This window comes from Lampetra planeri, chromosome 27, assembly GCF_965212315.1.
Source record: "Lampetra planeri chromosome 27, kcLamPlan1.2.h2, whole genome shotgun sequence".
Classification (NCBI taxonomy): domain Eukaryota; kingdom Metazoa; phylum Chordata; class Hyperoartia; order Petromyzontiformes; family Petromyzontidae; genus Lampetra; species Lampetra planeri.
The window spans coordinates 1,960,236-1,985,486 of NC_136133.1; the positions used below are offsets into that span (position 1 = coordinate 1,960,236).

Consider the following 25,251-nt stretch of genomic DNA (forward strand, 5'->3'; position numbering starts at 1 on the left):
GAAGGGAGAGTTTGAGGCCTAGTTCTAGGCTTCAGGCCTAGCTGTAGGCTTTAGGCCACTGTGAGTTAATTTTTAATTTAAAAGTTTTAATTAAAAACTATCTCAGGGAATTATAAGGGAATGTTACACTTGTTTAGCCAGGAAAGCCTCACTGAGTCTAAAGGTTTTTGTAGGGTCCTGCCAAGTGTTTGCAGTAGGGGGCGATGTTGCTACACCTAATCGGACATCGGACGGACGATATAATCTATTGTAGGCTGGTTCACTTCGTTCCTACCAGTATAATGCTCGTCTCTCTTCTTTGCAGTCCTGAGCCAGTGAAGGAAATTCCACTTCATAATGATGTGGGCGAATCTATCCATTGTACTGTACAACCACTGTAGACTTTGCAATAGTGATTTTCATATTATCCACAACCAAGATTTGAACTCGCGACTTTCCGATTGCGTGACCCATTACTAAAAGAATAAAAAAAGAATTTGACGCTTCGGGCGGTGACCATTTTTTTAGATCCAAACGTTTACTTTCTTGATGCTGGACAAACACCCGCCATAGGAATGTAGACAGACCTGGACATGTTTTAGGAGTAGGTGTATTGTGGATGACGATGATGGTTGTCACGGGAGGCAAGAACTGTGGACCCATGTGGGGTCCTCCCGACCCTTGCCCTCCATTCAATTGGGCTCTCATTTGTGGGCAGGTCGCTTCTGAGCAAGTGCTCTGTAGCTCAGTGGGCCTTAACTTTGCTGATCTTGTCACGGAACATAAAGCATCACGCGAACTCATCCTCGCAGCAGCGGTGGCGGATTTTGGCTCGCCACCGAACAAAGACGGTCACCGCATCGCACGCCTTCAGATGCGCTTCTGGGGCCGCATAGAACGTTTTTCCTTCCAGTACAGTAACACCTCGGATTGCGAGTAACTTGGTCTGCGAGTGTTTTGCAAGACAAGCAATTTTTTTATTTAAATATTAATTTTATTAACGAGCGAGGTCTTGTAATACGAGTACTGTAGTACGTACAGTATACGCTTTGTCTGCCGAGCGTCACGTGATCACAACTGATACAAGAGCGCTTTGATATACGAGTGCTTTGGATTACAAACACGTTTCCGGGGCGAATTCTGCTCGCAATCCAAGGCTTTACTCTATTAGGAATACACTGGAGCTATGCACTTTTAAATGATCGAGATTGAAAATAATTTCTTTATTTAAACAGCTTCTTGTGTTTAATCTTGATTTGAAGCTTTCGTGACTGCAGGCATCCATACTCTTTGGTGCTTTCGGTAAAGTCACGTGGGTAGAAAATAAAATAGGTCACGACGTTTCGATCGCAACGCAAGCAATCGTCATCAGGTTTTCAACCAAGAAAAAACTGCTGAAGTAGGCAGTTTTTTCTTGCTGTGGTTTGTATCTTCCGGAAGATTTCGACTTCATTTAAAATCCCTGTTCCCTCGGTAAATATCACGTAGAAGGGAAATAAAAAAAATAAAATCTCACGACGTTTCGATTGCAACACGAGCAATCATCATCAGGTGTGAAACCCACAGCAAGAACACTTTTCACATTTTCTTTCAATGGAAACGTCGTGAGAATTTAATTGTTTTATTTTAATATTTACTTTACCGAGGGAACAGGGATTTCAAATTCAGTAGATATCTTCCGGAAGATATAAACCTCTTCCGGAAGATAACTTCTGTTTCCCAATAAAATCCGGAGATTGGGGGGGGGGGAGACGTTGCCCCCCCCCCCCGCACGGCCACGTGGTCACAGAAAAATAAATATATAAATAGGCGTTTAGCCGCGGCCGCAGCTGATTGGCCAGGGGGCCCCCACCCCCCCCCGTGACGTCACATCAGCATGGCCGCCCTCAGGGTCGCGTCTTCGTGCCGGCGGGATTTGCAACGACACACTCAGGTAAAACGCAAAGAGTGATATATTTTTAAAATCGTCTTTAAACTCTCCAGGGCTTCGTCTCTGAAAAGTAGTGGCGTTAAACGTATGTTTAAAATGTCTAATAAAAAATAATATTTTTTTTTAGCGCGCGGTGGGATTTGAACCCTTGTCACCGAGCGCGCCGCACTGTAACCCCTGCAGCTGATTGTACAGTGCGAGACGGTGATATGGTGCGGGATTTTGAGAAATTTTAACTTGAGAATCTTCTCTGGAGGTACGGGAAAGATCACCGTGTAAGCTTAAACAAAGCAACACGGAACGTCTGTGTTGGCGGTGTTATCAATGTCAACTTTTCTGATATACAGTATTCGATGATTGTAATTAATTTAATTCACAAGTGTCACAAGTTAAGCGTTTGGCCGTGAGTGAATGAATAGCATTGTGAGTTGGGGGCTACTTAAACGTGATTTTTTTTTGACGGTACAGAAAGTAGGTTGAAGGGGTTGTCCTCTTCAATGCAATACACGGAATCATCCGTGTATTGCATTGGATTTTTCGGGGCAATGATGCAGTTTAATTTCACATTAACACCAACACTCGATGTAGAAATTGTCCAAACATCCGAATAAAAGCCCTCCTATGTCTACGTGGGCTGGATTGTCAACTTATAAAGACATTCTTGTTGGTGATCAACCAACTATGTTTCGTGGTCTGTGACCTTTTCAATCGTCAAACAGAAGCTACGATCTGTCAAAATCTTAATGAAGACATTAACAAAATACACATTCCAAAGTCTATAAAAGGTGACATTTGTCGCCAAGGCTATTCAGTGACGACCTCTCTTTCGATTTAAAGCTTTCGTGACTGCAGGGAAGCATCTTCTTGATTCTTTCGGTAAAGTCACGTAGAAGGGAAGTAATAAAATAATAAAACATAATAAAATAATTCTCACAGTGATAATTATTTTATTATGTTAATTGATTTTATTACTTCCCTTCTACGTGACTTTACCGAAAGAATCAAGAAGATGGACCTCTCTATTGTACACGCTTGTTGTTCTAGCCGTGTCTGTTACACAATTCTTAACCATACGCCGAACTTTTAAACTTAAGTTGATTGCTGGTCAGTCACCCTCGAGATGAAGTTTTTATTTCCCTGTGTAATGATTTTAAATCCTTCACCTAGGCGTCGTTGGCAAAAAGGAATACATTGTTGCCTTTTAATTGCGTGGAGACCAGTTTGATAACACTTTTTTCAAATTTTCTTGCTGTGGATTTCACACCTGATGATGAGTGCTTGTGTTGCAGTCGAAACGTCGTGATAATTTTATTGTTTTATATTTATTATTATTTTATTATTTCCCTTCAACGTGACTTTACCGAAAGAACCAAGAATATGAGACCCTAGTCTGGTTTCATTTCCAGTGGTGGGTCTCGTATCAGCAGAGTCAAGCCTGTTAAACAAATACAGTAAGGCAGCTCCTGGACTTTCGTCGATCTGCACTCAACGGCAGGTTGATCATTTCCGCCCATTGTTACTTATCGCCGGTAGGACTTGCACTCAGCCGTGGTTCTGCACACAGACAGACAAAGGTGCGGTACGTCACCCAGTCAGGCTGTCTGCCGACACAGCTCTCCGCTGCTAAACCTCTGTGCATTCGTAGTGATTGTTTAAAGCACTTGTAATTTAATTCGGCCTTAAAAATGGCTCGTGAAAAAAGGAAAGGTCTGTGCTCAAGTGATGACCCTGATGAAGGTGTTCCTTCACCTGCGTATTTATTGCAGCAATGCCCCCACGTTGACTGCAAATATTCAGTCCAAAATAGGCCAGGAATTAAGAAGAATCGAGGCAAGAACTTTCTAAACACTTACATATGATTTGGTAGTTTAAATAGGCTGTATTCTAATATTTAAAAAGTAGCATATCGGACCCTTTGTCAGGATCGTAACCCCCTACGGTATCATTGTTTCTCCGGGAAAATCGGCCTCGACTTGCGTCGTTCCGACTTGCGGCAGCTTTTCTAGAAACGTAGCCCGACGTAGGTCCGAAGATCGCCTGTGCACTCTTTGTTTGTCAACAAATAGTGCCGAGTTGCCCAATGTTCTTGGCAGAGCTGTCCATGAATGCTACGTTTTGGCATAACATAAAGAACGGTTCAGTCCTATCACTCACTCTCTTCCCCAGAAATGCGTCTGTCTGTGTCTAACAGACTTCAAAAAGTTTCACAAGAACTAGAACACTCCATTAACCACTCGCTAAGACACTCACCACACAGCTAACCCACGCCATTCGCAAAAAATAGCTTAATAGGTTTTGAGTTATGAAATATTTTCAGGAAAATATTTACTTATTAAACTATTTTTTGTATTTTACCAGCTAAGACCCACAGAGCTATATAGCTATTTTTCAGAAGCGACCTTGCCACAAATTATTGCTCAACGAAGTGGCTTATACCATTGGAACCTCATTGGGCTTATCTTGTGTAAATTTCTAACAGCCAAATACTCTTAAACGCATGTTTCTAACAGCCAAATACTCTTAAACGCATGTTTCTAAACGTGGAGGCGAAAAGCAGAGGACCCGGATGAAAATCCACACGACCACAGGGAGAACGCACAAACTGCAAATATACAGGCATGAGGGTCGGGATTGAACCCACGACCACCTGAATACCAGGCAAGCTAGTTAGAAAATAAATTAAATATAACGGTGTTGTGTTTCCGTGCGATTAGTGCCTTTGCTTGAGAGCACCGTGTTAGAGCCTACGAGCCAACAGAACGAAGGCTGCTTCTTCAATGGATTGGATTCCCCAGCTTGTGAAGATTCTTTGTATTCTTCCTGATTGTTGGATGTCAGGTGTTGACTCTGAAAGGGCTGATGGATCTGGTAGAATGAAAGAAGGGATGGCGACGGGTGCAATGGCATCGGCGACATTGGCTGTGATGACCTCTTGTCCTTGGCTTGACTCCACGTTTACGTAGTAATTGTGCGTGCGTGTGCACATGTGTTGGAGATTATCACGTGTTTGTGCGTGTGTGATGTAGGGAGCGGTAGTGTAGTGGTTGGTGCACAGCACTACGAACCCGGCCACCCAAGTTCGATTCCCGCTCATGACCAATACTAGTGATGATTATCTGCACTGGTCCTGCGCCTCCTCTAGGTCGACTCAACCTCAAATGAGTATCTGGTGCGGTGTGCAAACATCGCTACTAGGGAGACAAAGGCGGCCGGGCGTGGTGCTAGCTACCCACCCCCTCGTGTGCCGTGCCGGCCTTCATGAAGTTGCTCACTAACAGCACTTGCCCAAACAGTCTGTTAACCGGCTATACGGGGGGGGGGGGGTCTTTGTGTGACCATGTGTGTTTCTGTGTGTGCATGTGGGCACTACATGGGTGCATACGTGTGCACGTACACACATGTGCTTGCATTTACGCGTGTGTGAATGTACGTGCTTATTGTGTCTGTCTGTATGTATGTGTGCTTGTTTGTATCTGTGTGTTGGTATTTGTTGCTAATAAGTAGGTGTCTCTTATGTGCATGTGTGTGCATGTGTGTTCACATAGGTGGCGGTCATGACCTTGAGCAATTAACACGATTATTTCCCCACTCCTGATTACTCCACACTGGGCGTGATGGCGCATGCCTGCGATCCACCACTTTGAAGGCAGGGGTTAGTGGCAGTGAGATAACTAGGGTATGGCAGTACAGCAAGTAGGTTTGTCAGCAAGTGTGTATATAGTGGAACTTTTGAGTGTAAACTCCTCGTATGTGTGAAGGGTTTTCTCCAGATTTCCTTCAACATGAAGCCAAACTAAATTAAATATCCCAATGCAGTACGCTCCTAAGATATTTTTGAGACTCGGTGATGCTTTCTGACATAAATAAATGACAATCGTACAATTTCAGAATTAATTATTGATCCACTACACTGCAAGTTGGATTTAAATTCCCTTGCATCTCAAGACTTTGTACAGAAACCGTGGGAATATTTATTTTGTAAGGGAGCAAGGGACAGACATTCATTGGCAGGGAAGATCTTGAACCTGGCCTTGTGCAGGGAGCTGACCGCATGCATGACTAGGGAGTTCATTAAAATAAACTTCCCTATGCAGAATCCTCTTGTGGATGGGTCTTCTGACTCGATGATGCTCTCCTGTCAACCCATACGGTTTACAACCCCGTATTCTTGTAAGGAAAATTGAGTTATCAGGTCCATACGGCGTACAGCCGTTTCAATACGGGCACATTTTAATTTTTGTCTATTTGTGTTTCTCACTTGTGATGGGATTTTGTAGGATGAAAGTTGAGATTTTAAGGGCACGGGGTGACCAATAAGGTCTGAATTGGTCTGTAATAACGTAGGCACCGATAAGGGGTTGACAGGTATGTAGTGGTGGTATTGGTATCATGATGACGGTGGTGATGACGACGGTAACGATGAATGCAAACGGTTGATGAATGTCTGTTGTCGGTATTGCTTCCCCCGCTCAGTGTCTGCGATTGCCGTGCTGCGTCACATATTTGCGAGCGTGCACCATCTACACATCCGCCCACGACCCCAGTGAGAAGGTGAGGGCTCCGTTCTGTCTGCCTGCGACGCGCGTCGAGGGACGTTTGTGCACGCTTCCTCGCAGCGTTCTGGTTTCATCGCTTCAGGTTAACCGTACGCCGTTGCGTACGAAAAAAAGATTGCATTTAATTTTGCTGAATTCCAGGTTTTTGAATGATAAATATCGGTTCAGCTGTCATGGTAATTACTGCTAAGCGGCAGGATGCATGGGAAAGTTCTGCCCCCTGTTGTGTAGACTGGATGTCACTTGAAGATATGTGATGTCCGCTGGCTGTTCTCTAACACCTGTGGGGCAATGCCCTTTTCTGTGAGAGATCTCATGGAAAATCCGGTGAAGCAATCTGCATAACGTTTGGGAGAAATTATTGTTCTTTTAAATGGTAGGACGGTCAGTTTAACAGCACAGTGGTTAGCACACTTCGCCATGTACCCAGCACCCCAAGCTCGATTCCCAGCGATGGATAACATTAGTGGCAGTCGCCATCACCGACATGTATTGCCCAGAGTGGTCAAGTATAATTGAATGACTGACATGGCATGGGGAGGCCTTAATCGAGCAGTGGATTGACAAAGGCCTGTAAATTATCATCCATCATTTATTCAAACAGTGGCACCGTGTTTATTCTAACAAGCACGATGATGTTTGTCACCACAGACCTTCGACAAGATCCTCATCGCTAACCGAGGAGAGATTGCCTGCCGGGTGAGTGTGCGAGGGGTGTTTCGCATTGAGCAAGACTGACACAATTTGGAATCCTACGGTTCATAACGTGCTCGCGAACAGCACTTGCCCCAAAAGTCTGTGCAAGGTGATACGTGGGACCTTGGTCTGTGTGTTGCGTGTGTGTCTGTGTGTGTGCGTGTGCGTCTGTGTGTGTCTGTGTGGAGCATCTTCGCCGGTTGGAAACATTTAGGCTGGCCTGCCTACGATCCATCCTGGGTTTAACCAGGCTGGATTGTGTGAGGAGCTCACAAGTCCTTGAAAGATCTGGGCAAAGTCCCATCAGTGAGCTCCTCCGGCAGGCAAGGCTGCGTTGGCTGGGTCATGTAGCCCGCATGCCCAGCCACCGCATGCCTAAACAGCTTTTGTTTGGCCGGATCGAGGGGGCTAAACGGGCGCGGCACGGGCTGGAGAAGAGATGGAGTGATGTGGTACAGGAGGACGTGGAGCTGAGTGGACTTGCCGATGACTGGTACCAGCGGTGTCAAGATCGGCCTCAGTGGAGGAGGCTCGTGAAGGACGCTACTGGGCAGTTGGAGGCAGTCGCCCTCCGACAACAACGGAGGGCGGAGGAGCGACGCTCACAACAACGAGCGGAGCGCCGGGTGGCTAAAGCACAGCAAGTTGGCACAGTAGGGGGCACAGGTGGTGCATCAGCCAGTCATCTCGGTCATCTCGGTCAGTCGACCCGTGGCACCTGGGTCTGCCCCGTGACCTCCTGCCAGCGGGCGTTCGACACTTCACGTGGCCTCAGGGTGCACATGGCCTGGCACAAGCGTCGTGGTGACGTCACCGCCACTTAGTGGCGAATGGCGGTTGTTGTTGTTGTTGTCTGTGTGTGTTGCGTGTGTGTCTGTGTGTGTTGCGTGTGTGTCTGTGTGTGTTGCGTGTGTGTTGCGTGTGTGTGCAGGTGATTAAAACATGCAAGAAAATGGGGATAACGACGGTGGCGGTTCACAGCGACGTGGACGCCAACGCTGTGAGCGCAGCACATTCATTCCCACTGCAATCGTCGTCATCAAGATCGCAGTTAACATCATCATCATCTTCACCGTCGCCGTCATCGTCATAATCCTGTCCGTCAAACATCGTCGTCGTCATCATGATCCTTACCAACGTCGCCATCCTCTTCATAATACTGACCGTCAAACATTGTCATCATCATCATCCTCACCACTGTCGCCATCATCGTCATCATAATCCTGCCCGTCAAACATCGTTATCATAATGATTACAATTTTACCACCACATCACCTCGCAGAGAATTTTGGCTAACCATTGAGCAAAGACGGTCACCGCATCGCGCACTTTCAGATGAGCTTCTGCGGCCGTCTGGAATGTTCTTCCTTCCCATATTAAGAAGCCACTGGAGCTATGCACTTTGGAATCTAGATTGAAAACTAATTTCTTTCCAACTGCTTTTTGTGTATAGTTTGTTTGTCCTAACCCTGCACCTCCGATTAGCACGGTGAGAAATAAGTTCTAGATACATACTGTCAATACAACCCTCGCCATCCTCATCACCACTCCTACTGCCATCACGATAACCATCATCAGCACCACCACCATCATCATCATCACCACCATCCTCATCACCATCACTGCCATCACTATCGTTATAAACGCCACCACCTCCACCACCCTCACTCTCGTGCCGCCCCCCCCGTGCCTGGCGTTAGGTGCACGTGAAGATGGCTGACGAGGCTTTCTGCGTGGGCCCGGCCCCCACCGCCCAGAGCTACCTCAACATGGCGGCCATCCTCGACGCCGTGAAGAAGTCGGGCGCGCAGGCGGTGAGGGCAACGGCCATCGCGCTTCATGTGCCGCTCGCTTGCGTTCTTAAACTGAAATTGTGCCCCACGCCCTCCCGCACAGCCTTTTACTTCTGATTCCGTTCCAATAAAGTAAGCGTACGGAATCGGAATGGAAAACCGATGACGTACACGTACGTCATTGGCACGGGAAAAGGATTAATATATATTTTTTCCACTCCCTTAAGTTTTGTTGCGATTCTACTATCGATAAATAGTGAAGTCACGAGACCAAGAACCCCATTCGGAACTCGTAGCAGCACCCGATGCAGCCGCCTTTCACGTTGGAGAAGGGCTCCCGGAAGCGGATATCAGGCACCAACTTGTGAGATCAAGCTGCCGCTGCTAGCGCCTCACCGTGTCGGCGGCTGCTCCAACAGAGTAGGGGGCAGCGCTTTCCCACCCGCTCGGCTGTAGAGAGTGATGTTAGTCGCATGACGGTCAAACCGATGTTTTAATTCTCAAGAGCTGTGATCGGGCCAATTTAAGTAGAAAACCAGATATAGCCTGATGGGTTATTTTTATTGTGCAGTCATTGGTAAATGAGCTGAGCCCACTACACTTCAACCCAGTGTAATCACATGCGGCTGATACTCAAGATTTGATCATTGGATGTCAGCGGTGCCGGGTCTCGGCATGATTCACTGCGGCAGTCGCGGGGAAATTTGATGGCCATAGTGGGGTTGATGATGGAGGTGATGGTGATGACGATGATGATGATGAAAGTGATGGCAATGATGTTGATGATGGTGGCTTTTACAATTTCTTGTTGTGCAGGTGCATCCTGGGTATGGCTTCTTGTCAGAAAACAAGGAGTTTGCGAAACAGCTGGTGAGACAGTCTGAGCGTGGAAATGATCATTACAATTTAAAATCGTTCTTGAATATTTTTTTACTTTTCTATTTCACAATTTTTTTGGTTTTTAACGATCAATGTGCCCATTCTCGTCTGATCTCAGAAGTTAAGCAGGGATTTGGGGCTCGATCATGCGTACTGCAAACGTGTTCTTTATGTGTGCACCGTCGGTGTGCACGTCCACTCTTGCATGCATCCACATTCACGTGGCACGCGTGCGTTTGTGCGTTTGTGCGTGCGTGCCAGGCTGCGGAAGGAGTTAAATTCATCGGGCCCGACACGCACGCGCTGCAGGCGATGGGTGACAAGATCGAGAGTAAACTCATCGCCAAGACCGCCGGGGTCAACACCATCCCGGGCTTCGACGGCGTTGTCAAGGTGCATCCCTGCCCGGCTATTAGCCTGCTGTCCACACACCTGGAGCCCTGCCCGCTAGCCCACCCGCTCTCCCGGCCACCTGCGATGCTGCTTGCTTAACCTGCTCTCCCACCCACCTGCTATCCCACGAGACCAGGGGTCGGCTCCGAAGCCATATGCGGCTCTTTAAGGGCTGCTTGGCGACGTTTTTCGCACGCATTGTGGCTCTTGAAATTTCGAGTTTTTTTACTGAATACGAAAAGAATGTCTCTCCTTGTTTTTGTGGTTGCCGACCCCTGCGCTAGACCAATCGATGATCGTCAAACGCGCTCTTCCAACACTCCGATTCCATTGGCTGTTGTTGCTCAGCAGGGCCCGACTGTTCCCGTGGGGTTAATTTCTTCGTTTGTGCGTTTTGTGAATTCCCCAGAACACGAAAGACGCCGTGAAAATTGCGCGCGAAATCGGTGAGTGGGCGTCGCGCGGACACAACGAGGGGTGGGTGGGGGGAGGGGGGGGAAACGACGATCGTGCTGAATGGAGACTCTGAGAGCGATCCTCTAAAGGGGACCACGTGATCAAAGAGACGGTGGTGACGCGCCCCAGCGCTACTGGGTTCTCTACACACTGCAGAGATTCGCATTTTGAAATCCAGTGATCCAGTGGCCATCCTGAGTTTATTATTGCGGGTGTGTAGGCCTTTGCGTGCCACCATCGGGGTGAAAATTTGCCAATTTACAAATTGACACTGCAAATTGCTCCGTTGGAACTATACATGGCAGCAATCGTCACCTCCGACTGGCAGACTAATGCCCCAGGTCGCGCTTGCAAATGAGGCTTATCCTGGTCTCTTTGAGTTCTCACCTGGTTAAACGAAATAACCCTGCATGCGAGTTTAGTACCGAGCATGGCGGCGTGATGAGTGGGAGACGTGTTTGTGTTCAATGTCCATGGTCGCTGATCTCGATTTCTGCGGCGCGTGTGCGCATGTTGCGTTGGTTCATGTCTGTGTGTGTGTTTTGTATTCTTGTACATGTTTATGCATGTGTGTGTGTGTGCGTGTATGCGTGTTTCCATCCGTGAGCTTCTCCGGCAAGCGAGGCTGCGTTGGCTGGGTCATGTAGACCGAATGCCCAGCCACTGCATGCCCAAGCAGCTTCTGTTTGGCCGGGCGCAGCACGGGCTAGAGACGAGATGGACTGATGTGGTACAGAACAATGTGGAGCTGATTGGACTTGCCGATGACTGGTACTAGCAGTGTCAAGATCCGCCTCTTGTGGATGAGGTTCGGGAAGGATGCTGCTGGGGAATTGAAGGCAGTCGCCCTCCAGCAACAACAGAGGGCAGAGGAGTGACGCTCGCAATGGCGAGCGGAGCGCCGGACCGCTAAACTCAGATTTGGAACAGTGGGGGAGCACTCTTGGTGCATCTGCCATTTATCTCAGACAGTCAACCTATTGACACATGGGCCTGTTCCGTTCCGTGACCTCCTGCCAGCGGGCCTTCGACACTTCACGTGGTCTCAAAGTGGCACAAGCGCCGTGGTGACGTCAACACCGCTGAGTGGCGAATGGTGGTTGTTGTTATTCCTGTGTGTGCGTGTGAGTGAGTGTTGTTGTACGTGTGTGTCTTTTACAGGTTACCCCGTCATGATCAAGGCCTCTGCTGGTGGAGGCGGCAAAGGGATGAGGATCGCGTGGAATGATGAGGAGACTAAGTGCGTGCGTGCACAACTAATCTCTATCGTGTAAACACTCGTGGTTAATTGGCTACTAACATCTTGAAAGTAAAAAAAAACCCTATGCAGGACCCTCCTGAAGTGAAGCCCAATAGCTCTGTTATAGCTTTCTTGGATAAATAAGTAATCATTTTATTGCAATCTAATCTATATTGCTGTGAATCTGTAGTATCTGCAGTGTAGAACCTGAAGTGTAACTTTCATGTTCACTCCACTGAGTATTTGGGATTCATTCTTTATTTAGCGAACGCTACACCACAGAGCACAGGATGAATTGTTAAGGCTACATAGGGGATCTTTGCTTTTGTGTGCGTGTGTGTTATGGGGATTGGTTGTGTGGGTGGCAGTTGGAGGGGACTGCACTACGATTGGTGACGAATATCTGCACCAGTCTTAGTCCTCCCCTAGGTCAACTCAGCCTTGAATGAGTACCTGCTTTGTAAACTTCATCGCTGGAGAGAGAAAGACGGCTGGGCGTGGTGCTTGGCTCCCATACTCCCCCCCCCTTCCCCCCTCGTGTGCTGTGCCGGCCTTCATCGGCGCTCGCTCACTTGGCCCCTAAACAGTCACCCGGGGGATCTTTGCCTTCGTTCCGTCCGCAGGGAGGGCTTCCGCTTCTCCTCCCAGGAGGCGGCGTCAAGCTTCGGAGACGATCGCCTCCTCATCGAGAAATTCATCGACAACCCCCGACACATTGAGATACAGGTGCCCGCGGCATCGACACGCACCTCGTCGCGCTCCCATCACCCTCGCCACTGGCAGAGGCGATGACGTGGACGTGAAACTCGCGGGTGAACGCTCGGTGAGATGTGGACGTGTGTGTGCGTGCGTGATATGTGCGTGCGTGTGTGTGTGGGTGTGCGTGCGTGTGTGTGTGTGTGGGGAGTGGTAGTGTAGCGGTTAGCGCGCTGCGCTACCAACTGCGGTGACCCGGGTTCGATTCCCGCTCATGGCTACCACCGGTGACGATTATCGGAATGGGTCCTGGGCTTCCCCTAGGTTGACTCGGCCTGAAATTAGAACCTGGTACAGTGTGTAAAAACATCGCCACGGGAGAGACGAAGGTGGTCGGGCGTGGTGCTGGCCAACCCACTCCCCCTCGTGTGCCGTGCCGGCCTTCATAGGTGCTCGCTAACAGCATTTGCCTCGACAGTCTGTTAAAGGCTACGTGGTGGGGGGGGGGTTTGTCTTGTGTGCGCGTGTCTCTTTGCTACTCAGGTGCTAGCGGACGAGCACGGGAACGCGCTGTGGCTGAACGAGCGCGAGTGCTCTGTGCAGAGACGCAACCAGAAGGTGGTGGAGGAGGCCCCAAGGTAGAAGAGAGACACTACGGCCCCTTGTTAAATAGTACGCCTCTGCCCGAAGGGATTCTCGGCAGTATCTCCGTGATATCCTCTTCCACGGGCTGCCCTCTAACACGAATGTTTTGGCTGCTCCTGTGAGAATTTCTAATTAAATGTTTATTTTCCCCCAATGACGCTTGTGTGTTGTGCGCGTGTGCATGCGTGCGTGCGTGTGTGTTGCACATGTGCGTGCGTGTGTGCGTGTGCAGCACGTTCCTGGACACGCAGACGCGCCGTGCGATGGGGGAGCAGGCGGTGTTGCTGGCGCGTGCCGTGCGCTACGCCTCGGCCGGCACCGTCGAGTTCCTCGTCGACTCCCAGAGGAACTTCTACTTCCTGGAGATGAACACGCGCTTGCAGGTCCGGCACAGAGACAAACATCCCCCGTAGGGCCTTCACGGACATGCCCGGCCTTCTTGACATCGGAAGGGAATCGGATGAAAAACTCATGACGTACACATGTCATCGAAATGGGAAAAGGTTAATGATGCTGATGCCAGCGATGTTGATGATATTAATGATGCTGATGCCGGTGATTGTTGATGATATTAATGATGCTGATGCTGGCGATGTTGATGTTAATGATGCTGATACTGGCGATGTTGATGATATTAATGATGATGTGGCTGGTGATGTTGATGATGTTAATGATGATGTGGCTGATCCTGGTGATGTTGGTGATGTTGATGATGATGTTGCCGATGTTGATGATGATGTTGCCGGCGATGTTGATGATGTTAATGATGATGTGGCTGATACTGGTGATGTAGGTGGAGCACCCCATCACGGAGTGCATCACGGGGCTGGACCTCGTCATGGAGATGATCCGCGTGGCCGCGGGCCACCGCCTGCGCCTCTCGCAGTCCGAGGTTCCCATCCGGGGCTGGGCCATCGAGTGCCGTGTCTACGCAGAGGTCAGCCAACCCATCAGTGCGGCTTTGTGTCTGTGGCTGCATGTCTGGCTGTGTGTTTGTCTTGTGTGTGTGTGTGTTTATATGTGTCGACCCGTGGCACCTGGGTCTGCCCCGTGACCTCCTGCTAGCGGGCGTTCGACACTTCACGTGGCCTCAAGGTGCACTTGGCCTGGCACAAGCGTCGTGGTGACGTCACCGCCACTTAGTGGCGAATGGCGGTTGTTGTTGTTGTGTGTGGTGGTTGTGCAGTGGTTAGCGCAACTGCCCCTGCGCCCCGAGTTCAATTCCCGCTCGCGGCCAACATCGGTGACGAGTATATGAACCGGTCCTGGGCTTCCCCTAGGTCGACTTGGCCTTAAATGAGTACCTGCTGCCATGTGTAAAAGCGTCGGCACTGGGGAAACAAAGCTGGGCTATGTCTGGTTCAGGCCACACCGCCCCTGCCCCGACCCACCCTCTTTGCATAAGTTATTCTATAGGGTTGTATTATATATGTGTGCGTGTGTGTATCCCTGTGTGCAGGACCCGTACAAGTCGTTTGGCTTGCCGTCCGTCGGACGCTTGTCCCAGTACCAGGAGCCGACCCACCTGACCAACGTGAGGCCCCCTCGCCCCTCAACCCTCAACCCAGCCACCCTGCCTGGGTGTATGTGTGTGTGCGAGTGTTTGTGTGTGTGCGAGTGTTGTGCGAGTGTTTGTGTGTGTGCGAGTGTTTGTGTGTGCTTGTGTAGTGGTTGGCGCGCTGCGCTACAAACCTGGCGACCCGGGTTCGATTCCCGCTCACGGCCAACATCGGTGACGATTATCTGAACCGGTCCTGGGCCTCCCCTAGGTCGACTCAGCCTCAAATGAGTACCTGGTGCGGTGTGTAAACATCGCCACTGGGGAGACGAAGGCGGTCGGGCGTGGTGCTGGCCACCCACCCCCTCGTGTACCGTGCCGGCCTTCATAGGTGGTACTCGCTAACAGCACTTGCCCCTACAGTCTGTTAAGGCTATACGGGGGATCTTTGTCTTTGCAGGTGCGCGTAGACAGTGGCATCACGGAGGGCAGCGACATCAGCATCTTCTACGACCCCATGATCTCCAAGGTAGCTCCGTCACGTCCGTGTCATGAGCAGGATCGCCCAGACAGACACGCGTGAAGCCCGCAAACCTGCTGGGGTTCAAATATGGCAGTACAGCAAGTGGGTGTTCGTGAACTTGAGCTCTGAGCGTGCGAGGAGTCTTCTCCACACTCATTCGTAGAATTCTCCTAAGCGTTCCAAATGTGGCAGGAACCTCCTTGAAGAGACGTGTCTTGAGGCTCGTTCTGAGACGTTTCGCCGCAACCCTCCGCGCCGAGCTATGATGCGACCAACCTCGGTTCAATTCCCGGTCACGGGATCCCAACCAGTTCGCGTGCCTCACAGGAAGTCGAATCTGCATTGAACGATTGCCCCGGTGCCGTGAGTCAACGTTTCACAGACGGATGCGGCTGTGCATGTGCGTGTGGCGCTGGCCGCAACGGAGTGACGTTTAGGTTGGTGTTTGTCCTCCCCGTCGTTTAGCTCGTCACGTACGGAGGGGATCGCAAAGAGGCGCTTCGGAGGATGGTGGAAGCTCTGGACAGCTACGTTATCCGGGGTAATGAGTCCTCATCATCATCTTCTTCATCACGAGTGGGCAGCCCCTCCTACGTAGGAGGTCACGTGGAAGGGCGGGGCGATGTGGAGGGTTCTTTCCAGTCATATCAGCCGGTTCACCCATGCCACCTGGGTCTGTCCCGTGACCTCCTGCCAGCAAGCCTTCGACACTTCACGTCAAGGCCGTAATTATAATATTATAATAATATTCAAATATGCTCAAAATGTCCCCCCCGATATATTGCTATAAAATAGATTTCTGTTTATATGATTGTGGTTATGGTTGTACTTTATGAATCCCTAATCACTGCCATTTACATACAATGAAACAAGAAAAGATTAAAAAAAACAGAGCAATGTAATACAATACACTATTAGACATTATTGTAACAAAAAAAGTCCATCCTGTGTGTTAGTGAATTTTTTGACATTTTAGGCAGGAAATTCGTTTTCAAATCTAAATTATTTTCTGGGGGGGGGCCCAGACCCTCTGGAAAATTTGGTCCCCCCCAATGTTGAATCCATGGCTACGGCCTTGCTTCACGTGGCCTTGAAGTGCACACAGCCTGGCACAAGCGCCGTTGTGACGTCAGCTCTCCTGAGCGGCGGATGTCGCCTGTTGTTGTTCACTCTTGTTTCCTGCCTCTCCCTGCAGGCGTCACCCACAACATCCCCCTGCTGCGGGAGATCATCACTCACCAGCGCTTCGTCACCGGTGACATCTCCACCAAGTTCCTGCCCGAGGTCTACCCAGATGGGTTCAAAGGTGAGGCTCACTCACACCACCACGACCCTCGACCTCCCCGTGCCCGACCACCCCCCCGTCCTCCGCCGAGCACAACTGACCCTTCCGGAACTCGTGACCTCTTCTCGCGCCCTAACCTTGACTGTAACCCTCACCCCTTAATTCTCTAATCCTAACCCTGACACTGGCTGCTTAGACCCTGTGCCTTAGCCATGACCCCAACCATAGCCCTCACTCTAGCCCTGAATCTTCCACCTAACCATGACCATAATCCTGACCATAGCCCTAACCCTGCCCGTGTCTCTGACAATAGCCTCAACACTAACCTTAGCCCTAATCCCTAATCCTTACCCTAGACATCACTAACACGGAGGACTAATGGTGCTGCGTTGGCAGTGGCACAATTAACAACAAAAGCTCAAAGAACTTGTCAACTACACTCAAAGAAAAACCCGTATATGTGACGTTTCGGGCAGTGACCCTTCTCCACAGCACTGAGGTTTAGTGTTACAGTTTGTTAGTGTTGTTGTTGTTGTCGTGGTTGTAATTGTTGCTGTTGTGAATGATGCTGATGGTGATATCGTTGATGATGTTGTGTGAGGCCGGGTGCTGAGCAACGTGGAGAGGAAGGAGTTGATCGCGATCACCGCTTGCCTCTACGCTCGTTACCAGGAGCGCGCACGCGCGTTCCTCAACCAGCCCAGGTACACACACACACACGTATACACACGCACACACACGTATACACACGCACACACACGTATACAAAGACACCAACACAAGCCCATGCAAATACACGTGGATATACACACGCACATAGAGGAGCACGTGTGAGCCTTCCTCAATCGATGCACGTGCACACGCGCACACACAAATATACAAAGACAAAGACAAAGATCCCCTGTATAGCCTTAACAGACTGTAGGGGAAAGTGCTGTTAGCGAGCACCTATGAAGGCCGGAACGGCACACGAGGGGGTGGGTGGCCAGCACTACGCCCGACCGCCTTTGTCTCCCTAGTGATGATGTTTACACACCGCACCAGGTACTCATTTAAGGCTGAGTCGACCTAGGGGAGGCCCGGGACCGGTTCAGATAATCGTCACTGGTGTTGGCCGTGAGCGGGAAACGAACCCGTGTCGCTGGGTTCATAGCGCAGCGCGCTAACCGCGACGCCACCGCTATACACACACACGCCCATAGGAGCACGCACAACCATTCTCAACCACTCTGGTACACACACACACGCACGTACGTACGTACACACGCGTCTGTCCTGTGCCATACCCGACGTGTGGCTCCTGCTGCTGCTACTGCCGCTGCTGCCGCAGGCCGATGCTGAACAAGCCGCGCTCGGAGACCCTGGACCTGGCCGTGTCCCTGGACGGGCAGAGCCACGGAGTGAAGCTGGCGGGGGAGCTCGGCTCGCAGGGGGTCTACGAGGTGCGCGAGCGTGAGGGGGGCGTGTTTGTGTGTGTGTGTGTGTGCGCATGTGTGTGTGTGCGCGTGTTGTGGCGTGTGTGTGTGCACGTGTGTGTGCACGTGTGTATGTGCGCGTGTTGTGGCGTGTGTGTGTGCACGTGTGTGTGCACGTGTGTGTGCATGTGTGTGTGTGCGCGTGTTGTGGCGTGTGTGTGTGGGCACGTGTTGGAGTGTGTGGGGAGCGGTGGTGTAGCGGTTAGCGCGCTGCGATACGAACCTCGCGAGCCAAGTTCGATACCCGCTCATGGCCAACACCAGGTGACTATTATCTGAACCGGTCATGGGCCTCTCCTAGGTCGACTCGGCCTCAAAAGAGTACCTGATACGATGTGTAAAAACAATGCCACTGGGGAGACAAAGGCGGTCGGGCGTGGTGCTGGCCACCCACCTCCTCGTGTGCCGTTCCAGCCTTCACAGGTGCTCGCTAACAGCACTTGCCCCAACAGTCTGTTAAAGCTTTACAAGCGATCTTTATCGTTGTTGGAGCACGTGGCGAGTGAGGGCACGTGAGCGCGAGTTTTGTGCGAGGCGAGTGAGAGTCTGTGAGAGCGTGCATGATGTGTGGTTGGGTGGGCGCGTGAGTGCGCGTCGGGTGAGGCGAGAGGCTGTGTGTGCGAGTGGCGGTGATGGTGATGATGATGATGGTGGTGATGATGGGGACGATGGTGGTGATGGTTCAGGTTGATCTGGACGGAGTGAAGGTAGAAGTTATTGGCGACATCAACCTCGCGTCTCCGCTCCTTCGGGTCAGCATCAATGGAAAAACCCGCACCGTGCAGGTGAGGCACGGGGACATGGGGACACAGCATGGGGACATGGGGACACGGAGACACGGGGACACAGCACAGAGACACGGGGACACAGCACGGAGACACGGGGACACAGCACGGAGACACGGGGACACAGCACAGAGACACGGGGACACAGCACGGGGACACGGAGACATAGCACAGAGACACGGGGACACAGCACAGAGACACGGGGACCCAGCACAGAGACACAGGGACACAACACAGAGACACGGGGACACAGCACGGGGACACGAGGACACAGCACAGAGACACGGGGACACAGCACAGAGACACGGGGACACTGCACAGAGACACGGGGACACTGCACAGAGACACGGGGACACTGCACAGAGACACGGGGGGACAGCACAGAGACACGGGGGGACAGCACAGAGACACGGGGACACAGCACGGAGACACGGGGACACAGCACGGAGACACGGGGACACTGCACGAAGACATGGGGACATGACAACACAACCTCTGCCACACATGCGTGCACACGTGGTGACCGTTACACATGGGTGGGGAGACACGGGGTTACGAGGACGTGGAGACTCGGGGTACTCGGGGACACTGACGGACACGGGGGGGGGGGGGGGATACGGGAGCACACGAGGGTATGGGGAGACACGCGTGAGAATGTACGTGTGTGCGTGTGTGTGTGTACGTGTGTACGTGTGTACGTGTGCGTGTACGTGTGTGTGTGTACGTGTACGTGTGCGTGTACGTGTGTGTACGTGTGTGTGTATTGTACGTGTGCGTGTACGTGTGTGTATTGTGTGTGTACGTGTGTGTGTGTGTACGTGTGTGTCTCTTGCAGTGCTTGTCTCGAGACGGGGCTGGAAACTACAGCATCCAGTACCAGGGCACCACGGTAATGGAGCACCACCCAACGAATCCCCCCCCACCACCACAAGTTGTGTGTCTGTGTGTCTACCCATGTGTGTGTGTGTGTGTATATATATATACCCATGTGTGTGTATATACACCCATGTGTGCCTCTGTGTTTACCCGTGTGTGCATGTGTGCGGTAGTGTAGCTGTTGGCGCGTTGCGTTGTCAACCCGGCAACCCGAGTTTGATTCCCGCTCCACGGGTGACTATTATCTGAACCGGTCCTGGGCCTCCCAGTGGGCCTCAAATGAGAACCTGGTGCGGTGTGTGAACAATCGTCACTGGGGGAGACAGGCGGCCGGGCGTGGTGCTGGCCACCCACCCCCCTCGTGTGCCGTTGCGGCCTTCACATGCGCTCGCGAACAGCACTTGCCCCTACGGTGTGTCAAGGCTACACGGGGGATCTTTGTCTTTGTGTGCAGTACAAGCTGCAGGTGCTGCGCACGTCGGTGTTGGCGCTCATGCAGCACATGCCGGTGCGTGTGCGCGAGGACACGTCCCTGTTCGTGCTGTCGCCCATGCCAGGGACCGTGGTGAACGTCTCCTGCAAAGCCGGAGACCAGGTGTGTGTCGCGGTCCCTTCCTGACGGCTCCAACCCCAACTTGGGACTCCCGTTGACTTGCGTGGCCCCCGGTAGCGCTGCGTAGAACCCGTGTAGGCTGACTTGGGACCCAGGGTGTCATTTCAGCCGGCGGCTGTCTGGGTCGGCGACATGGAGAATATTTTCTACCCGCGGCACATCCAGTTTACCGCTGGCTACGAGTCACACGCCACCTGCCTCTGGCGGAGCCGGGGGGGGGGGGGGTGGGTGGGGTGGCACGTGCCCCCCCAATGATCCGATTGAAATCCTTAATTTCGATCGGATCATTGGGGTTTATTAGTAGTAAATCGGCATTTTGCGACCCCCCCCCCCCCACTGCCACTGTGTAGCATATTATTACGTGCCAGGGACTCTATGAGATGATCGGACAATAGTCTGAGTCCATAATTGGCAATAAGTAACGGCAAAGCGGTTATAAGTGACTCAGAATTGTGCGCAGTTGCGTATACAGCACACGACTTCCCTGAAGGCATTCACCTTCAGCCGAACGCGATGCCGATCACACAACGTGGTTCGAATTCGACCCTCGATCGATGGCCTTCGACCACACGCGTCGAATAAAAAGCAAGGGACAAGTCCTTACTCACTAACAACTCCTCTATCAATTTGTCATTTCTGGAGGGGTTGCCCTCCTACCTGCAAATCCTGGCTCCGCCATTGCCACCCACGGCAGTCAACCAGCGGCCTGGAAAACCATTTATTGTAACTCCACATGAAGCCGTTGTGCACCACTCGCGTCTGATGTTCCCTGAATATTGCGCGCCTGACACGCGCGCACACACACGAAATCCTGAATTTTAATCGGAGCTCGCTGTCATGTGGCGCACACGTACACACATACAACGTGCGTGAGCACATGTGATTGCACGCTTGTGTGTGCTTGTGTCAATGACAGTCTTCAGTATTGGGGAGGCAAAGGTGGCAGGGCGTGGTGCTGGCCACCCACCACCCCTCGTGTGCCGTGCCGGCCTCAATAAGTGCTTGCTTAGCAGCACCTGCCCCAACAGCCTGTTCAAGGTAGTGTCGTGGTTAGCGCACTGCGCTATGAACCTCGCGACACAAGTTAAATTCCCGCTCACGGACAACACCAGTGGCGATTATCTGAACCCGTCCTGGGCCTCCCCTAGGTCAACTCAGCCTCGCATGCATACCTGGTGTGATGTGTAAACATCGCCACTGGGGAGACAAAGGCGGCCAGGAGTGGTGTTGGCCAGCGGCTTCTTGGTATGCCGTGCCGGCCTTCATAGGTGCTCGCTAACAGCACTTGCCCCAACAGTCACAGGCTATACGGGGGTCTTTGTCTTTGTGTGTTTGCGCCCCAGGTGTCTGCTGGACAGGAGGTCTGCGTGATTGAGGCCATGAAAATGCAGAACAGTCTGACAGCCAGCAGGAGTGGGCAGGTGTGTGGTTTGCATGCAGAGACACACAGCTGCATAACACATTGAACTCGCAAGCACACACGCACGCGATTTCACACGTACGCCCGCACAAACATTTCGACAATCCTCGCGCACACACACACGCTTGCACACGCACACACGCACAAACGCTTACACACGTACCTACATGCATGCCTACTCACGCGTTCAAACACACACTTTATTATTACTGTTATACTCGTTTACCTGGAAAGGCCTCGATCAGTCTCATGACTCTTTCAGCAGAGTCCTGACAAGTTTTTGTAGTGGCGGGTGGGGGGGAGGGCAATATTGCTCTGTGTGTAATCTAAACTGAAAACGAATTTTCGTGTTTATTTTTGTTGTCCTTCCCCCGCACCTCTGATTAGCATGGTAGGATGCGAAAGAAGTTCAACATACCTACGTACAATGGAGTCACTTGCAAATAGTTTTTCAACAATTGGGATGTTTGGCCAATATCAGTTACAGTGTACGTGTTTTGTAGCTTTTGGGCGAAATCCGCAGAACCTGGAGGAAATCTGTTGCAGAACAGGTGGAGAACATACAAACTCCACACAGAAAGGCCTCCTGAGTTGGGAATCCAACCCAGGCACTTCTGGCTTTGAGGCGCGAGTGTTTCCACTGCAGCACCATCCTTGCCGCCCGACCTTGCCCGCTCGCTCGTGCACGCACTCCGGCGTTACCCTTCACTCACGTGATCTGCGGTGGCCTCTCTCCCTCTTTCTCCCTCCCTCTCGCTGCCCCTATACTCAGGTCAAGGCCATTCACTTCGCGGCCGGAGACACGGTGGGGGAGGGAGACGTCCTGGTAGAGCTCGAATGAAAACCAGTGCGGAGATCGGCACAGATGGACACACAGAGACACACACACACACAGATGTATACGCAGATGCGCGCACACACACAGAGACGTACACACATCCACACACATGCAACCCATCTCACGAGTGAATATGCAGTTATACGTACACACAAACGTGACCCACATCACCAGTGAGTAAGCACTTATCCGCAAACACATGTATGCGTGCAAAGACAACGATCCCCCATATAGCCTTAACAGACTGTTGGGGCAAGTGCTGTTAGCGAGCACCTCATGAAGGCCGGCACGGCACACGAGGGGGCGAGTCGCCAGCACCACGCCCGACCGCCTTTGTCTCTCCCAGTGGCGATGCTTACACACCGCACCAGGTACTCGCTTTGAGACTGCGTCGACCGGTTCGGATAATCGTCACTGGTGTTGAACTTGAGCAGGAATTGAACCTGGGTCGCCGGGTTTGTAGCGCAGCACGCGACCGCTCCCCACGTGTGTACGTGCGTCCACGCGCACACACACACGCGCACACACCCACGTGACCCAACTCACCAGCGAGTAAGCACTTATCCGCACACACGGGCTCGGCTCCGACTCCGCATTTCAGTGCCACACGGAGCCAGTCCGGGTTTTTCTTAACAGACTCGAAGGCAGCATCTCTCTGCTCGAGTGAGCGTATGTCTACGCTCGGTGATGGGGGCCCCTGAGGCAGCAGTGGAAATTCCACGTTCACATGGCTGCGGGGGGGGGGGGGGGCTCGTCTCGCTCGGACGACCATTGTTGACATACCACAAAGCGTTACTCATTTTAATTGATCATGGATTGGTGGTGGTGATGGGTCAGAGGTCGCAAACGGGTTTTTATTCCTTACCCGTATCCGTACCCGGCCGCACCAGGGTCGCAAACGGGTACCCGTACCCGTACCCTACCCGTACCCGGCCGGGTACGGGTAGGGTATGGGTATCGGGTACCTGATTGCGACCTCTGGGATGAAGCCATGTTGCAGGCGCGGGTGGGTTGATTTTAGGAACTTGAATTGTGAGAAGAGACAAGACGTTGGGAAATGAGTGACAAACAGTTACTCACCAGTGACTCACGGCCTACCCGTACCCGTACCTGGACGCACCAGGGTCGCAAACGGGTACCCGTACCCGGCCGTTTACGGGTAGCCGGGTATCGGGTAGGGTACGGGTATCGGGTACCCGGTTGCGACCTCTGTGATGGGTTGAGTTGACCCCTGACTGGGATTTGAACTTGCGCACGCTCGGAGTGCAAGCGGCGCTTCGCTGGAAGTTACTTGATTCATATTCACCTCTCTCGGCCTTTTCGGCCGGCGTTACCATGGTCAGCGAAATGTTACGGCCGCCCGCCTGTGTACGGCCCATTGTGTTAAAGCACCTCAAGTTTCTGGGAAACTCAGCCGGGACGCGCGTGGCGAGCTGCTGGCATCCCTTCCTTCGCCGGCCTCGCCCACCAGCTCCCCCCCCTCCCCCCCCATTTGAGTGACCGCCTCATCGCTCACAGGCCCCACGCGCTCCTCTGCCAACCCCGGGCCCACTGCTCAGGAAGTTTCTCGCCCTTTACCCCGTAACGATGGGGCGAGGCCACACGGTTTCAAGCCAGGGGACAATCGCCGATTGCTGGGGCTCTCCCGGCCACGGCGAGAGTTTTGGTCGCGCTCCTCTCTTCCCCCGCACCTCCGCCAAGCACGGTTGGCTACGTACGGTGCGAAAGAAGTGCAACATGCACGCCATGTACACACTTCACACCGCCACGGTGCCAAACTCTGGAACTCATCACCTGCCACCTTCACACCACCCGGTGTATGCTAAGCTGTGGAATCCATCACCCACCTGATTTTACGTGTGTAAGTGTGTTTTTATTAAAGTATAATGAATGTCAATAGTACACCACTCTGATTTGCGACGCTAATGGTATTTATGTTCACTGTGGGTCTTGGAACATTTTTTTTTCTTAGAAGTTTTAAATCACCAGATTCCATTTAAAAAACAAGCAAACCTGGCCCGGATCAGTCGTCGGGAATTGTGGATTGTGGTTTCGTGTACTCGTTATGCGGCCTCCCAAACTCAAGTCCGTCACGAAGCCATCGCGCTCCGCATTTTCCACGTTTCGTGATCTCCATTTCAGCCTGGACGATTGGCAAGATCTGCCAATTCGGACGACGTTCGTCCGAACCGGTGTTTTCCGAGCACCGTACGCACGGACCACCTCTTATCATTTCAATCGGCCTCCTCGCTCACTGTGGGCACGCGGGTTCTCGTCGACCCAACGCTGCCGCGTCATATGAACCGTGTTCTTCAGAATCGTCGGCTGAGTGGCGTGTAAACGGCGGATTTTTTCATTTGAACGGAGGCGATTTGGTTAAAGGAGGAGAGGGGGCCGTGAGCGCTGGAGCATGGGAAACTGCCACCTCCTGTGGGCACGCGTTCTTCGTGCGCGTACGGAGTTTGAAGTGATTTTGTCCTCCCCGTTTGTGGTAACGAATTATACATTTCACGTGCATTACCTGCACAGAACATTTCTGGTGGCGTCTCGCTCACCGACGCCCAGACAGAAGTTGTTAACTGTGATCACTGTAATTGTTTAAAGTGTAAAAATATGAATCCCGGAGATGTGTGTAGTCTTTGTGCAAAAACATGATTAAATGAATGTGTACATGG

General features: G+C 51.8%; 1 protein-coding gene across 1 annotated transcript; it reads left to right on the forward strand.

The window, feature by feature from the left end:
• Nucleotides 1-1,798: 1,798 nt before the first annotated feature.
• PCCA (propionyl-CoA carboxylase subunit alpha) lies at nucleotides 1,799-25,251 on the forward strand. Its single transcript, XM_078607166.1, has 24 exons — nucleotides 1,799-1,912; nucleotides 6,383-6,460; nucleotides 7,117-7,164; nucleotides 8,093-8,161; nucleotides 8,862-8,975; nucleotides 9,771-9,824; nucleotides 10,095-10,226; nucleotides 10,636-10,672; nucleotides 11,844-11,922; nucleotides 12,546-12,648; nucleotides 13,162-13,256; nucleotides 13,496-13,646; nucleotides 14,057-14,200; nucleotides 14,723-14,797; nucleotides 15,222-15,290; nucleotides 15,750-15,825; nucleotides 16,480-16,590; nucleotides 17,171-17,273; nucleotides 17,900-18,011; nucleotides 18,731-18,829; nucleotides 19,665-19,718; nucleotides 20,160-20,300; nucleotides 21,662-21,739; nucleotides 22,511-25,251. Exons 1-24 carry the CDS (start codon nucleotides 1,856-1,858, stop codon nucleotides 22,577-22,579), a joined length of 2,148 nt encoding a protein of 715 aa, XP_078463292.1. The 5' UTR covers nucleotides 1,799-1,855; the 3' UTR covers nucleotides 22,580-25,251.

Bases quoted from the DNA above. Each gene is read 5' to 3' on its own strand.
- PCCA (XM_078607166.1), top strand. From the start codon at position 1,856: ATGGCCGCCCTCAGGGTCGCGTCTTCGTGCCGGCGGGATTTGCAACGA. The intron at 12,649-13,161 runs GTGCCCGCGGCA...TTTGCTACTCAG, and splicing joins CCCGACACATTGAGATACAG to GTGCTAGCGGACGAGCACGG. The intron at 14,798-15,221 runs GTGAGGCCCCCT...TTGTCTTTGCAG, and splicing joins AGCCGACCCACCTGACCAAC to GTGCGCGTAGACAGTGGCAT.